Consider the following 16,747-nt stretch of genomic DNA (forward strand, 5'->3'; position numbering starts at 1 on the left):
GTCTTGATGAAAAAACGCCCCAAGGCACAATAAAGAATTTCGATTACGCCTCCAAGAGGTGAGAAGAAAATTGCCCAGGAACAGACTGAAAGCGCTTCTGATTCAATAACACACAATTTGATCACACGAGTCTTTGTAGGTTTCGCTATTTTGTCAATATGAGCTGCGTTTGTACTCGAGGTAACTGGTCATTGCTTTCTGAAGTGCAGTACTAGTGTAGTAGTTGTGAATAATTCAGCATTTGCTCTGTTCTGCAGCTCTGCCCACTCTGAGGAGCTGTGATGGCTCTGCTGTACCCGCTCAGCACAGGTCAGTGGCAGACGTGGAGGAACTTGCAGCCAGTTACGAGCGGAAGCTGATTGAGGTGAGTGAGTTTCATCACACCTCTGCTCTCAGATCAGCTTTGTGAGGAAACAAGGGACCTGTTTTCCATTGCACAAAGAAATGCAACATTTACTACCAGAAAGCAGCAGTCCAGAACCAAAGATTCCAGCCGGTAGAGACGTTTTTTAGTATCTGCTCACAGACCTGATGGTACTCAGGGCTTGGGCTAACACTGTTTCTAATTAATTATGCATATCACCTCACACAACACCATTTCAGCAAACACAGAAAAGCCATTTCAATTCATTGCAATCCTTTTATCATGGCTGATTATGATTGTGTGGATTCTTTTGTGGTGGTAATTAGTCATCACAGCACAGCAGAAGACCATTTTTTAAATCCAAAACACCGGGTCTGTCTGAAAACCTAGTGAGCTGCCTTGCTGCCTACTGCCTACCTGGGCAACTGCCTCATTAGAGAGGATTCTAATAAGACATTAAACTTCTAAGGCAGGTTCTTCAGACGCACTTTTTAGTGATTACATCACCTCCGTTTTTGCTTACTAAGCTAGGACGGCACGGTGGCTAAGTGGGTAGCGATATAACCTTGTGAACTGATGAATCTTGTGTAATGAGGAACTACCGTTTCTGTTATGAATGTAACCAAAGTGTAAAACATGACGTTAAAATCCTAATAAACAAACTTACTATGCTAACACAGTTAGCCTCAGGACATTCAAACCAATGGGCTAAGGTGGCACAACCCACTAGCATGCCAGCTAACATCTCCCTCCGTGTACTGAAAATAGTCAAACTGTCACTGACGAGCCTGAATTTGCACATGAATCACATTTGTACACATTTATACAAATTCAAATTCAATGAGAATTTATTTACATTAAAAAGAACTTAGTTCTTTGATCATTGTTTACATTTTTGTGAGAAATGTTGTGCCGCACTGAATGCCGGGATTGCCTTCACCCCATGAAAGCATCAGATGCTCCCTCGTAATTCAGTTGGACTATCTTTTAGAATTAAGGCACCTCATTAGACAGCATTTTAAAATATCTAAGAATGTAGACGTGCTTTCTTCTCAGGAGAGCATATGATGACGTAAAATGCATCTATGTAGACAGATCAGTAGGTTGTCAGAAAGACCCAGAGACCTACTGGGTATCTTTAGCTAATAACATTTACATTTTCAGCATTTAGTAGATGCTTTTATCCAAAGCGACTTACAGTACAGTTACAGTATGCAATCTAAGCAATTGAGGGTTAAGGGCCTTGCTCAAGAGCCCAACAGTTGCAACCTGGCAGAGGTGGGGCTGCAACTTTCTGATTACTAATCCAGTACCTTAACCACTAGGCTACAGCTGCCCTAATAAACAAGTGGAAGTGTTTAAATAAACAAGTGGAAGTGTAATTTTAAGTTAAATGAGACATTGCATGGTAGATTACTGCAATATGCATGTTTACTTCAGCCCAAAAAAGTGTACATAGTAGTGTAGGTTTAATAGTAATAGTGAAGATCAAGATCAGTGATGTATTAAATGTTGGGCTCATGGCAGTTACTCATAGTGCACATGTTGAATGCAGCAGATACGATAAGCCATAAAGACCTGACTGACCTTAAGAAGGGCTAAATCATTTTGGATCATCTGCCTAATATGACCCGCCGAGACATGGACTCCACAAAACATCTGAATGAGTCCTGTGCTATATTGTTACCAAGACGTTACCAACAGACCTTCAACTTCTGTATGTTGCAAGGTGGATCATCCAACAGTGCTTCCTGATGCATTTCCTCCATGGGTGAAAGATGCACATGATGTTCATCTTGAACTGGTTACACTTCTTCCATTGCTCAAATTTTGTTGCATGTTTGCGTTGCAGAAATCAAGGAAAATCCTGCTTTTTCAAAAAAAGAAAATAATGACAAGTCTATGTCAGGGTTATTCAAACCCTGGGTGGGTCGCAAGCCGCAAAAATGGGTCAGAAAGAAAATTTGAATAAACTCGTACGCAAACGCCCTCTTGTGAAGGCTTTATGTTACATCTTGTAATTGAAAGAGTAAGATGCATTGTTTGTGTTGCCTGAGTCGCGTAAAAAAATCATGGACAAAATGTGGGTTGATTGGTCTATGTTTATCATAACCATTAATATTTCAGTTTCGATTTTTATTTATTTACACACAGTTGTTTAACTTGTCTTCATGAAGTAATCATTTTAAGCCCCACAAATGCACTTCATCTAGAGCAGTTCATCTAGTGTGTGGAGTAGATTTTCATGTTCTCATCAGTGTGCAGTGTATAAAGCTAGTAGAAGTGAGGTTGTAAACCACTGGATGTTTACTTTTCTATGTGCTTGTTTTTAGTTGAAAGATTTAGCAGCAGCGGCTCTGAGCTAATAAATTTATGTTAATATTGAGGGTATTACTGTACTGTACTGAAACATGAAACAAATTCCACTCTGAAAAACCAGAACGCTGTTTTCAGAACCTTAATCTAGAGGCAGCAATAATATGAGAAATATTTATATAGGAAATAACAAGCAGTGCTGTGATAGTACACGGCCGGGCGTGAATAGTCTGAAGCTGGGCGGGTCAAAGGGATTCTGCATTGCTGCTATAATCAATGGCACCTGCTCATTGATGGTGAATAATGGAGAGCAGTGCATGACTTTCTGTACCTGTGTGAACCCGTCTTGTGTAGGTAAAAAAAATACCTGTCGGAGAGGGTGCGTGATAAGTCTTTGTCAGGGTAGGCATCTGCAGCAGTGATGCGTGATCTATCTGGGTAATTAAATACAATTCGACTATGATGCTCCATGTTCGTTGTACTCAATGTGTTGAAAAATGTTATTAGGCGGTTTTTCCTTTTGCTCAAAGCATAAAAGCATAGAATGTTTTTATTTACAGTGGCAGCCTGGCAAGTGGCAAAAATGATCATAAACAAACACAAGAAATAAGTCTGGATTGTAGTTTGTTAGCAAAGTTTGGCTTTTCTATTTTAAAATCAGACTAAGAATGAAGTAAGGTGTAAAATTACAATTAAATTTGGGTTAAGGCCTCATAATTCCTGATTATAATTAACTTCTCTATGCTCATTTAAAGAGGACAAGGGTGACTGCACATATAAAGCTAAGCTCAAGCAATACAATAGAAAAGTCTAGAAAGCTCTGTACAGACTTCATATAAAAATCCCAATCCAAAACTATTTTCAATTTCCATCATTTCCTTTACCATGAGCAGGGCCACAGCAGGTTTGGTTCCACCGGGAAACACTGTATGTAAGGCAGGAAGACTCTGGACAGGGCGGCAATCCATCGCAGCATTTCAGCCATTTCCTGTCCTCAGACATAGTCAATCATGTCTGTTTAGAAGCCTGGCTGGCCAGTAGCATGGTGGGCTAGCACAGGGATTTTCAACCTTTTTGGACATGTGCCCCCTTCCGTGTGCCAACCTTCAACCCCATCATCAACCCACACCAAGAAACTCTTGTACCCCTTTTCCACCGACGCGGCACGGGGCCCGTTCCGGTTCCCGAACTTAATTTTGAACCGGTTCCGCGTGCTTCCACCGGAAAAAAGAGGTTCCAGACAGTGAACTAGCGGACCAATCTGGCACCACAGAATACTCGGCTTTTCAGCCCGAACCGTGACGTCCGTCAGTGGGCGTGTCATGTTGTACAGCACAGCGACAGCAACAATGCCGTCCGCTGGAGTCTCGTATGGAGCTTAATGCTGCATTTTTATCTTTTAAACTTCACCTGATTACATTTCGAACCAGTTTGCCGCTTATATTTTCAAAGCACCTTTAAAAAAGTGAACTGTGTGATATGACGTGGTAAAAGTGACCCGGACAGAACGAAACACGCTTAACGTGAAAAATAAAGCGTGAAGCTTTTTCAACTCCTCGAGCTGCATAACACACGTGAAGTAAATCCAGCTAAACACAGATACATGCTGTATTTTACAGTGGATTTGATGTTTATTTCACACAGATGGATGTTCATGTTGTGGAACTTTAGTGATCTTTCACCGCTCAAGCCGAGCGCTGAGCAAATCGGCTATTTGCGCCGAGAGTCGCGGTGAAACCGAAGCACAAAACTCCTCTCACGTTGATGAACTAAAGAAAACAACAACTGAGACAAACACGTCACGTCTTCTTATCACCGATAGTTAGATCGCTGCTTTTTACATAAACACAAAACATCTGTAACAGCAGCACAAATGCTCGCACATAATCCACACACTCCGCCATGATATTACTACTCTTAACTCTTAGTAAGTAACGCCCACCGATGATGACACTGCTTGGTTCTCAAAAACTGGTGGAAACGCGCGTCGGTTCTCTACAGAACACCAAGGTTCAGAGAAACCTGAACAGAACCGGTTCAAGAACCATGTTTTTTTTGGTGGAAAAGGGGTATTGGTGAAATCTTTCGAGAAGCTAAAATAATATAAATAACGTTGTGCACATCATACATACGATGCATTTTGCAAATTTAAATATTTACTTCAAATAGATAATACAGCCTTATCTTATTCAATGTGACGGCCGAGCCTGTTTCTGCGAGCACATTATAGAGGAGATGTGCCCCACAGGTTGGAAACCCCAGGACTAGCACAATAGAATCGAATGACTATTCCAAAACCACGAGCATTAGTAAGCTTTTGACTTACACCTTCTTCTCTTTGTGGTTATAAGAACGTCCATTCCTCTGGGAAAGGTTGTCACAAGATTCTGTGATGGGAATTTGTGCTCGTTTAGTCTTATGAGGCACTGATGGTTAACACGAAGGCTTGGCTCACAAGCCACGTTCCAGTTTATCCCAAACTTGTTTAGTTGGGTTGAGGTCAGGATTCTGTGCAGGCCACTGGAGGTCCTTTTCGACAGACTTGTTATAATGTTGTTATGGACCTTGCATTGTGCAGAAGGACACGGTCATTCTGGAATAGAAAAGGAGCTTGACCCTGAATTATTAAAGTTGAAAACATAAAATAGAATAGGTTTAATAGACCTGTTAGCAATGAACTGGCAGCATTATGGTTCAGTTTTAACTTGTTTCTCTTGACAAATTGTTTTGATTTAATTTCTCATATTGTCTTCAGGAAGCAAGCACAAATATTTCAAATGTTGATGAAGAAACAACGTCTTCAAATGTGCACTGTTTTTATTTATTTACCCTACAGCATCATGATCTTAGCTGACAGTATTTCTGGTTGATTGTAAATGAGCAGAAATCCACTCTATGTATATTTAAATCACTTCATTGCTTTTTGGCTGTGGTTATATTTAGAGATGTGGTTGAATGTAGTGGTGTGGTATCTAGGTAACAGGAGTGAGAACGTCGTTGACCCTAAATTCAAAACTGTCGTGCTTCTAGGAAACTCTCACCAGAGCAGTAAGCCTGCAGCAGCTCGTTTATATTTTTATATATTTCAGGATGTTGCTTCTTTGGCTCCTAATTTAAACAGCCAGTGTTTATAAAATGACATAAGAAGGGCTTTAATCTTAGCTCCCATCATAAAAATCTGTCCATCCTGGATTTAACGGAGTGTCTGGCTTTTTAAACTACTTAGTTGTTCAGTTGTGTGTTTTTTTTTTCCCCCAACTTTTATCTGAGGACGCCACTCAACTGACTTGCGACCCCTCCGGCACTACAATTACTGACTGTAGTCCATCTATTTCTCTACATGCTTAGAGCCCCCTTTCATGCTGTTCTTCACTGGTTAGTACCCCCACAGGACCACCACAGAGCAGGTATTATTTAAGTGGTGGATCATTCTCAGCACTGCAGTGACACTGACATGGTGGTGGTGTGTTAGTGTGTGTTGTGCTGGTATGAGTGGATCAGACACAGCAGCGCTGCTGGAGTTTTTAAACACCTCACTGTCACTGCTGGACTGAGAATAGTCCACCAACCAAAAATATCCAGCCAACAGCACCCCTAGGGCAGCGTCCTGTGACCACAGATGAAGGTCTAGAAGATGACCAACTCGAACAGCAGCAATAGATGAGCGATCGTCTCTGACTTTATATCTATAAGGTGGACCAACTAGGTAGGAGTGTCTAATAGAGTGGACAGTGAGTGGACACGGTATTTAAAAACTCCAGCAGTGCTGCTGTGTCTGATCCACTCGTACCAGCACAACACACACTAACACACCACCACCATGTCAGTGTCACTGCAGTGCTGAGAATCATCCACCACCTAAATAATACCTGCTCTGTGGGGGTCCTGTGGGGGTCCTGACCATTAAAGAACAGGGTAAAAGCAGGCTACAAAGGTATGTAGAGAAACAGATGGACTACTTTCAGTAATTGTAGAACTACAAAGTGCTTCTATATGGTAAGTGGAGCTGATCAAATGGACAGTGAGTGTAGAAACAAGGAGGTGGTTTTAATGTTATGGCTGATCTGTGTATTTTACCTCCAAAAATACAGGAACAGTTTATCACACTATAGATTAACTCAACCTATAAAGACGATAAAATGAACATTTGTTTTCTTCACATTAATGCTCGAGTGATAGAAATCATTAATTAGCTTATATAATGAGAACAATTATAATAACATGAGGAGGAGGGAATGTTGAGGAATTGTATATGTTTTGCCTAATCAAGATTAGTGATGAACTAATGAGCTGATGAATATTAAGATGAGCTGGAGTGTTTTGTGCACCACTGATAAGTACGGGGGTTAACATGAGTCATGCTGTATTTTATGCAATGTTTTTTTCTCTGTCATCTCACGTATTTGTACCGCTTCTGACACACCCTGACACAGTCTGACCAGTCAAGTTAGATTACACCTGGTTCCTCATTTCATTCCTTGTACAGCACATGTTTCTTCACATCAGAGATACAGTACAGCCTCAAAACAGAATCATGATGTATTGAACGTACATGTGTTGAAATGTCTGTATTTGACAGTTGTAACGTCTGTTTAGCGTTGGGAAGCCCCCTTGGACAGAGACTAATGGCGCTTAGCTACTTGCCCTGTCCTCTGAAGGAAACACACACACCGGAGACGACCAGTTCAGGGTAATGGAAGTATTTATTAGGCATAGGAGCACCCCCACACTTCTATTTATCACAATCCAGGATAGCAGCAGTAGAATAGAACAGTCAGGCTACAACCCGAGCTAATCATTATGCGTGCTTATCTATCGCTGTCGGAATACTCTCTCACAATAATGTGCATGCTCATACCCCTTAAAGGGACCGTTTCAGTTCATCTGGACACAAGTTTGTTGTAGCAATATGTTTCGTCACTCATCCAAGTGACTTCTTCAGTCTGAGCTGGTGGTGAATAACCCCAACCTTATATCCAGTTGATCAAATCACAAATACCATTAATTACAATGGCCATATGTGCCTTTCACATATGATTGGGGTATAGCTCCTATTACGGCACCCCCCCCATCCCGTTCAGGGATGGTCATTCTCTCTTCACATAGAGATGGCCTCTTTGACTCCTCGTTCGGGACTGGTATCAGTCCGTGCATCATTTATTACCGGGCCACACAAAGAATAAATAATTAGAGATCGATACAAAAGCAATATAAACACTGCTTCCATTTTCAACACACTTCAAGTGTTATTGTCTCCCATCACCCCTAGGGGGGAGAGTCTTGTTGCAGCAAAAAAAGCTCTGAGTTCCCACTGATTTTCCATCATTTGTGTGTAGTGTAGTGTTCTATTTTAAATCCCTTTGCCCCCGCCGGTCTGTGAAATTATATCATATATGTAACTGGTGCGTGGTGCAAAAAAAGTTGGGAATCGATCGCTGTCTTAATACATTAAACCATGTTATGCTTTTTTTCAGCTCTCGGAAAAGCTGATTCTTACCATATTTCAGAACCCTGAGCTGTAACACAAGTTTAAAAGTGAAACAGGAGGAAAATCCAGATAAACACAGATACATGTGGAGCTTTCAGACTGGATTTGATGGTTATTCTACACAAATACAGATTTGTCTCATTGATGACGTTTTACTGCACCACTCAAGCCAAGCGCTGAACAAAGCAGCAGTTTTTCGCAGCACCTATACTAGCTTAATAGAGAAGAACTATAATTAAACTAGTATGGAAGAATAGAATACCTCCCTCCATCTCCCTATCTGGTCATTTCCAATTCCCAATTGTGAATCCGCTGTCTTTTGCGCAACCCCCGATTGGATCACCACATGTCCCTTCTGACACATGTCCAGTCTGTGTCCACGTAATAAAATAATAAGTTAGATTTTTATAGCGCTCAAGGTTGCTTTACAACGAAACTTTATCAAATGTTTACAGGAGGGAACTGATGAAAATATTGAGAAAACAGGTATGTTTTTAGTTGAGTTTTAAATAATGAAACTGAGGAGCAGAAATGGAGAGATTGTGGTAAAGGGTTCCATAGTTTAGGGGCCATGACACTGAAAGATCTGCCCCCTGCTGAGACTAGTCTGAAATTAGGAATGGCAAGAAGACCAGCATTAAAGGACCTCAGTGTATGAGCAGTATAAGTGTACAAGTTCTGCTGAATAAGGGGTGGCAAAGTTGTAGGTGAGCAGTAGGTAACCACTTCTGATCCCTTAGACATGAACAGTTGTGTTTGTGTGAACGCCTGGCCAAAAGCAATATAAACACTGCTTCCATTTTCAACACACTTCAAGTGTTATTGTCTCCCATCACCCCTAGGGGGGAGAGTCTTGTTGCAGCAAAAAAAGCTCTGAGTTCCCACTGATTTTCCATCATTTGTGTGTAGTGTAGTGTTCTATTTTAAATCCCTTTGCCCCCGCCGGTCTGTGAAATTATATCATATATGTAACTGGTGCGTGGTGCAAAAAAAGTTGGGAATCGATCGCTGTCTTAATACATTAAACCATGTTATGCTTTTTTTCAGCTCTCGGAAAAGCTGATTCTTACCATATTTCAGAACCCTGAGCTGTAACACAAGTTTAAAAGTGAAACAGGAGGAAAATCCAGATAAACACAGATACATGTGGAGCTTTCAGACTGGATTTGATGGTTATTCTACACAAATACAGATTTGTCTCATTGATGACGTTTTACTGCACCACTCAAGCCAAGCGCTGAACAAAGCAGCAGTTTTTCGCAGCACCTATACTAGCTTAATAGAGAAGAACTATAATTAAACTAGTATGGAAGAATAGAATACCTCCCTCCATCTCCCTATCTGGTCATTTCCAATTCCCAATTGTGAATCCGCTGTCTTTTGCGCAACCCCCGATTGGATCACCACATGTCCCTTCTGACACATGTCCAGTCTGTGTCCACGTAATAAAATAATAAGTTAGATTTTTATAGCGCTCAAGGTTGCTTTACAACGAAACTTTATCAAATGTTTACAGGAGGGAACTGATGAAAATATTGAGAAAACAGGTATGTTTTTAGTTGAGTTTTAAATAATGAAACTGAGGAGCAGAAATGGAGAGATTGTGGTAAAGGGTTCCATAGTTTAGGGGCCATGACACTGAAAGATCTGCCCCCTGCTGAGACTAGTCTGAAATTAGGAATGGCAAGAAGACCAGCATTAAAGGACCTCAGTGTATGAGCAGTATAAGTGTACAAGTTCTGCTGAATAAGGGGTGGCAAAGTTGTAGGTGAGCAGTAGGTAACCACTTCTGATCCCTTAGACATGAACAGTTGTGTTTGTGTGAACGCCTGGCCAAAAGCAATATAAACACTGCTTCCATTTTCAACACACTTCAAGTGTTATTGTCTCCCATCACCCCTAGGGGGGAGAGTCTTGTTGCAGCAAAAAAAGCTCTGAGTTCCCACTGATTTTCCATCATTTGTGTGTAGTGTAGTGTTCTATTTTAAATCCCTTTGCCCCCGCCGGTCTGTGAAATTATATCATATATGTAACTGGTGCGTGGTGCAAAAAAAGTTGGGAATCGATCGCTGTCTTAATACATTAAACCATGTTATGCTTTTTTTCAGCTCTCGGAAAAGCTGATTCTTACCATATTTCAGAACCCTGAGCTGTAACACAAGTTTAAAAGTGAAACAGGAGGAAAATCCAGATAAACACAGATACATGTGGAGCTTTCAGACTGGATTTGATGGTTATTCTACACAAATACAGATTTGTCTCATTGATGACGTTTTACTGCACCACTCAAGCCAAGCGCTGAACAAAGCAGCAGTTTTTCGCAGCACCTATACTAGCTTAATAGAGAAGAACTATAATTAAACTAGTATGGAAGAATAGAATACCTCTCTCCATCTCCCTATCTGGTCATTTCCAATTCCCAATTGTGAATCCGCTGTCTTTTGCGCAACCCCCGATTGGATCACCACATGTCCCTTCTGACACATGTCCAGTCTGTGTCCACGTAATAAAATAATAAGTTAGATTTTTATAGCGCTCAAGGTTGCTTTACAACGAAACTTTATCAAATGTTTACAGGAGGGAACTGATGAAAATATTGAGAAAACAGGTATGTTTTTAGTTGAGTTTTAAATAATGAAACTGAGGAGCAGAAATGGAGAGATTGTGGTAAAGGGTTCCATAGTTTAGGGGCCATGACACTGAAAGATCTGCCCCCTGCTGAGACTAGTCTGAAATTAGGAATGGCAAGAAGACCAGCATTAAAGGACCTCAGTGTATGAGCAGTATAAGTGTACAAGTTCTGCTGAATAAGGGGTGGCAAAGTTGTAGGTGAGCAGTAGGTAACCACTTCTGATCCCTTAGACATGAACAGTTGTGTTTGTGTGAACGCCTGGCCAAGTCGGTGGCTCTACTAAGATTTGGACTTGTGAGTGTGAACACTCTGCAGTAGTGTGTTAGCACGCTCGACTGCTGCCCTACCCGACCCCCCTTATATTTTCTTTTTATAATACATTTTTTATTTACCCACTGGCCGCTACTCAGTGTAGACTTCTTTGCATTTTGATGCATTAGCAAATGTGATGGCAATCTGAACAAATGAATCTGATTAAGGCACATGTAATTAACAGTGTCTAAATTTCTATTTTTCTATTTGCCCAGCTCTGATTCAGTTCTGATGTCTGAATCCATCCCCTGTTCTGCTGCATCTCTGTGTTTTCAGGCCTTCATTTATTTTCCATCAGCAACTTCTGACCGGCTGCTCAAGCCTCTGTGTCAGAGTGAATCTGGTGGAATAGACACCGACTCCAGCACTAACACTCACTCGTACTGTCTCACGCGTTAACACACTCTCCCTCCTGCCACTTCTGTTCTGTTTGTGTTTGTTAAGCTGCTTCTCTCCGTTCGCACCTCACACTTGTTTCACATCAAATTATTGGGATGTGAACTGCGTCCATTTCAATGGCCAGACTTCTGCTTAGAGTCTTAGAGTCATTGGCATTTTGAACATCTCAGTACTATCATCTGGAGTCTCTGACTTTCTGTCTCTTGTGTTTGTGCTGATGCTCTGTAGCCTGTTGGTCAGCAAAACTTCAGCTACAACATCAGCTTTGCGTCTCACAACCTGCTAATGCTATCGTTTTCAGGCTAGCCCAGATTTACTGTCGCTTTATCTATGTGTACCACATGGCTGAGGTGTAATTGAGTCTCTCTGAACTCAAGAACATGAATTTAAACTGGTGAACTCTTGGCTGAATTGCTGTTTTTTATAATATATTATAATTTTTTCTAGCTGAATTAGTCAGCACTACTCACAAGTCTCATTTTTCTTTTTGAAAGAGTGACTTCTTAGATGCTGATTTACACTGATTTACATTTATATATACAGTGTATCACAAAAGTGAGTACACCCCTCAGATTTCTGCAAATATTTCATTATATCTTTTCATGGGACAACACTATAGACATGAAACTTGGATATAACTTAGAGTAGTCAGTGTACAGCTTGTATAGCAGTGTAGATTTACTGTCTTCTGAAAATAACTCAACACACCGCCATTAATGTCTAAATAGCTGGCAACATAAGTGAGTACACCCCACAGTGAACATGTCCAAATTGTGCCCAAATGTGTCGTTGTCCCTCCCTGATGTCATGTGTCAAGGTCCCAGGTGTAAATGGGGAGCAGGGCTGTTAAATTTGGTGTTTTGGGTACAATTCTCTCATACTGGCCACTGGATATTCAACATGGCACCTCATGGCAAAGAACTTTCTGAGGATGTGAGAAATAGAATTGTTGCTCTCCACAAAGATGGCCTGGGCTATAAGAAGATTGCTAACACCCTGAAACTGAGCTACAGCATGGTGGCCAAGGTCATACAGCGGTTTTCCAGGACAGGTTCCACTCGGAACAGGCTTTGCCAGGGTCGACCAAAGAAGTTGAGTCCACGTGTTCGGCGTCATATCCAGAGGTTGGCTTTAAAAAATAGACACATGAGTGCTGCCAGCATTGCTGCAGAGGTTGAAGACGTGGGAGGTCAGCCTGTCAGTGCTCAGTCCATACGCCGCACACTGCATCAACTCGGTCTGCATGGTCGTCATCCCAGAAGGAAGCTGACGCACAAGAAAGCCCGCAAACAGTTTGCTGAAGACAAGCAGTCCAAGAACATGGATTACTGGAATGCCCTGTGGTCTGACGAGACCAAGATAAACTTGTTTGGCTCAGATGGTGTCCAGCATGTGTGGCGGCGCCCTGGTGAGAAGTACCAAGACAACTGTATCTTGCCTACAGTCAAGCATGGTGGTGGTAGCATCATGGTCTTGGGCTGCATGAGTGTTGCCGGCACTGGGGAGCTGCAGTTCATTGAGGGAAACATAAATTCCAACATGTACTGTGACATTCTGAAACAGAGCATGATCCCCTCCCTTCGAAAACTGGGCCTCATTGGCAGTTTTCCAACAGGATAACGACCCCAAACACAACCTCCAAGATGACAACTGCCTTGCTGAGGAAGCTGAAGGTAAAGGTGATGGACTAAACCCAATTGAGCACCTGTGGCGCATCCTCAAGTGGAAGGTGGAGGAGTTCAAGGTGTCTAACATCCACCAGCTCCGTGATGTCATCATGGAAGAGTGGAAGAGGATTCCAGTAGCAACCTGTGCAGCTCTGGTGAATTCCATGCCCAGGAGGGTTAAGGCAGTGCTGGATAATAATGGTGGTCACACAAAATATTGACACTTTGAGCACAATTTGGACATGTTCACTGTGGGGTGTACTCACTTATGTTGCCAGCCATTTAGACATTAATGGCTGTGTGTTGAGTTATTTTCAGAAGACAGTAAATCTACACTGCTATACAAGTTGTACACTGACTACTCTAACTTACATCCAAGTTTTATTTCTATAGTGTTGTCCCATGAAAAGATATAATAAAATATTTGCAGAAATGTGAGGGGTGTACTCACTTTTGTGATACACTGTATATATATTTATATATATGCAGTTTCTCCCCTTTTTGGTGCGTCCAATTGCCCGATTGCATCATGCTTCCTCTCCACCAATGCCGATCCCCGCTCTGATTGAGGAGAACGAAGCTAACCCATGCCCCCTCTGACACGTGGGCAGCATGCCGTATGCATCTTATCACCTACACTTTGACGAGTGCAGTGCAGCTCAGCACTGTGTACGGAGGGACACACCCTGACAGCACTCTTTTCCCGTCTCTGTGCAGGCGCCATCAATCAGCAAGCAGAGGTCGTAATTGCATTAGTCATGAGAGAGACCCTATCCGGTTTTAATATCCCACCCCGTCAGAACAACAGGTCAATCGTTGTTCATGTGGCCGCTCAGCCTTAGCCAGCTGGCAGAGCTAATATTCGATACGATGTATTTGAAGTCTCAGTTCTGGTTCCAGCATGTGTTTTACCACTGCGCCACCTGAGCGGCCTCACTGGACACATTTTTGAAGTGTTTCCTGCTTTTGTTTGCGTTTTATTCCACGTCAGCTGCTTTTGACATAAGTTCCCCTTGTGATTTACAATCAATTCTAATAGTATGTAGCCTAGTGGTTAAGGTACTGGACTAGTAACCGAAAGTCAAGTCAAATTTATTTGTGTAGCATTTTTTTTTACAGTGGACATTGTCTCAAAGCAACTTTACAGAATCCAGGACCAACAGACCAGAAACCCCTGTTGAGCAAGCTGAGGGAGACAGTGGCAAGGAAAAACTCTAAAATTAAAAGGTGTCACACGGGGGCTAGGACGAGACAAAGAGGGCAGACACACACGCAGAGATGAACTCAAAACTAAAGGTTTATTAATAACAAAAAACAGGGCAAACAGAACAAACAGGACTAAACAAGGTGAAACAGGCTGAACAAGACGAACAAGGCTAAACTAAACAAGCTACACAGGTTAAACAAACGGGCTAAACAGGACAAACAGAACTACACTGGACAGGAACATGAACTGAACAGACAGGAGCATTGATTAGCAAGACAGGATTATTTTCTAAGAAAGTTCAAACACCAAACCGTCAGACAGAGTCACTACAAATGGCAAATGCCAAACACCATGACAGAGTGCAAAGCAAAATAACCTCTACTGAGGTTTCAGGGAACCAATCAGGAAAGGGGCATGGCAGGAGACTGAGTGTGCTCATGGAGAGGGGGCGTGGCACACAGGAGCTCATTGTTACAGAAGGTTGCTGGTTGCCACTGTTGGGCCCTTGAGCAAGGCTCTTAACCCTTACCTGCTTATACAATATACTGTCACAGTGCTGTAAGTCGCTTTGGATTAAAGCTCCCATAAATGCTGAAAATGTAAATGTGAAAATGTAATTACGACGAGGCAAGATTCCGATCATCTATTCTCACTCATGTTTAGGTCTGACGAGCTAACAAGGTTACTACGAGTTAGCTAGCCAGTCTGTTATTTTGACATGACAGGAGCGCCTGTGGTTGCATATTTCATTTAAATTGAAAATAGATGTATTACAAACATGCTACAACCCACAGACTCTTTAATCATTTCAATTGCCGTGTCCTGTTGTACCTCAAAATGACAGACGACTCTCTGCGGTCAGTTGAAAGCGATGTGCAGCCACATCACAAATTTCTGAAAACATCCCTATCAGAATTTCTCCTGTGTCATCCTGGCAGGCTGAGCTTCAGCGATAGAAATAATGAACTGTCACTTCCATGAGGCTTGTTAAAACTCCCCCCATGCTGTCTCCATATTGCATTTTTACAAACACAGTCCCCGTGGTAAACAGACCTCTGCTGTCTCCGCTGGAATGGAATCTCACTCAGATTCACCTTCACCGCTGCTCACGTTTCTTTTTAACAGTTAAACGTTACCCTTGTTCACTTGTAGTTGCAGTACAGTTTGATTCAGTCGATTGCTGAAGTCAGCTGATTGTACTGTAGAATGAGTTTATTGCTTTGCCTGCGGTGGCGGTGGAACATCAGTGCGGACTGGAATTAGAATGAAATGGCACGGACGGCGGTGCTGCTCTCCTCTCCGCTCGTCGTCGCTTCAGGCCGGCCAGCGTGCTTTGATTTGCTTTTTGAATGGTGTGAACCCGTGCACCAGTGTGGCAGTTTGGAGGCATGAATGGCAGGCACCTGAGGGCTGAAAATACAGCCTGACCTACTGGAAATGACTTTTTCTTTACGTAACACACACACACACACACACACACACACACACACACACACACACGGAGGCTTAGAAATTAATTGGGTTTTGTCACGCTTAAAATTTATTCAAATTTTTAATGTCCTATTTAAAAGCTTGAGTTCCAAATAAATAATTGAAATGGAAGTGCTGAGGTGTGTGTGTGTGTGTGTGTGTGTGTGTGTGTGTGTGTGTGTGTGTGTGTGTGTGTGTGTGTGTGTGTGTGTGGTACTGGAGCAGTCTGCCACTGTGTGTGGGTGTTGGAGGATGCAACAGTATCCACATGTTGCACATAAGCGTACAGACTGGGTCTGGGCTTGGATGAACTGCTGAAATATTAGCTTCTTCATGACTCACTAATTTGATAGTTTCTGCCTCCGTAGCTCATCAGGACACTGAAGTGCTTCCATACAGTTCAGTGCCGGAGCATTAGGGTGGGGCAGTGTGATTGGATACTCACTAAAATAGCATTGCTACTTATGATTTGGTTTGATCATTGTTGTTATTATTATTATTATTATTATTAGGGATGTTCATGTTGTTAATGCTAACAGATTAAGTAACAGATCAAGTACTTGGAGGTACTGATGCTGGACATGTGTCTTTGTGATTCTCGAGTTCTTGATTTTTTTTTTTTTTTTTTGGGGGGGGGGGGGGGGGTTGAGAGAGGAGGTTGGTGGGACGAGGTGGCATCTGTTCCCATGCCGCTGTGTGTAAACTAGCCTCTGTTCAGAATGGTTTTTGCTGTTGAGGATTGAAACCCCCCCCCCCCAATTCTCTACCAATCTAGTTGTATTTCTACTTATGTTGACCTGCACTCTGACTGAGGAGAGCCGTGACTAACACACGGCCCCTCTGACATAGTAGTCGACTGCAATTTTTACATGTGGATCAGCCTTGTGCGTAG

General features: G+C 42.2%; 1 protein-coding gene across 2 annotated transcripts in view; it reads left to right on the forward strand.

Moving 5' to 3' along the window:
- snx29 (sorting nexin 29) overlaps positions 1–16,747 on the forward strand; it is a 173,794-nt gene that overhangs the window by 64,843 nt on the left and 92,204 nt on the right. For both annotated transcript variants that reach the window (XM_063003152.1, XM_063003153.1), the window contains exon 15: positions 258–364. In XM_063003152.1, coding sequence (XP_062859222.1) covers positions 258–364 — 107 coding nt within the window. The remainder of the gene's footprint in view (positions 1–257; positions 365–16,747) is intronic.

This window comes from Trichomycterus rosablanca, chromosome 10 (genome assembly GCF_030014385.1).
Source record: "Trichomycterus rosablanca isolate fTriRos1 chromosome 10, fTriRos1.hap1, whole genome shotgun sequence".
In the NCBI taxonomy this organism is placed as follows: domain Eukaryota; kingdom Metazoa; phylum Chordata; class Actinopteri; order Siluriformes; family Trichomycteridae; genus Trichomycterus; species Trichomycterus rosablanca.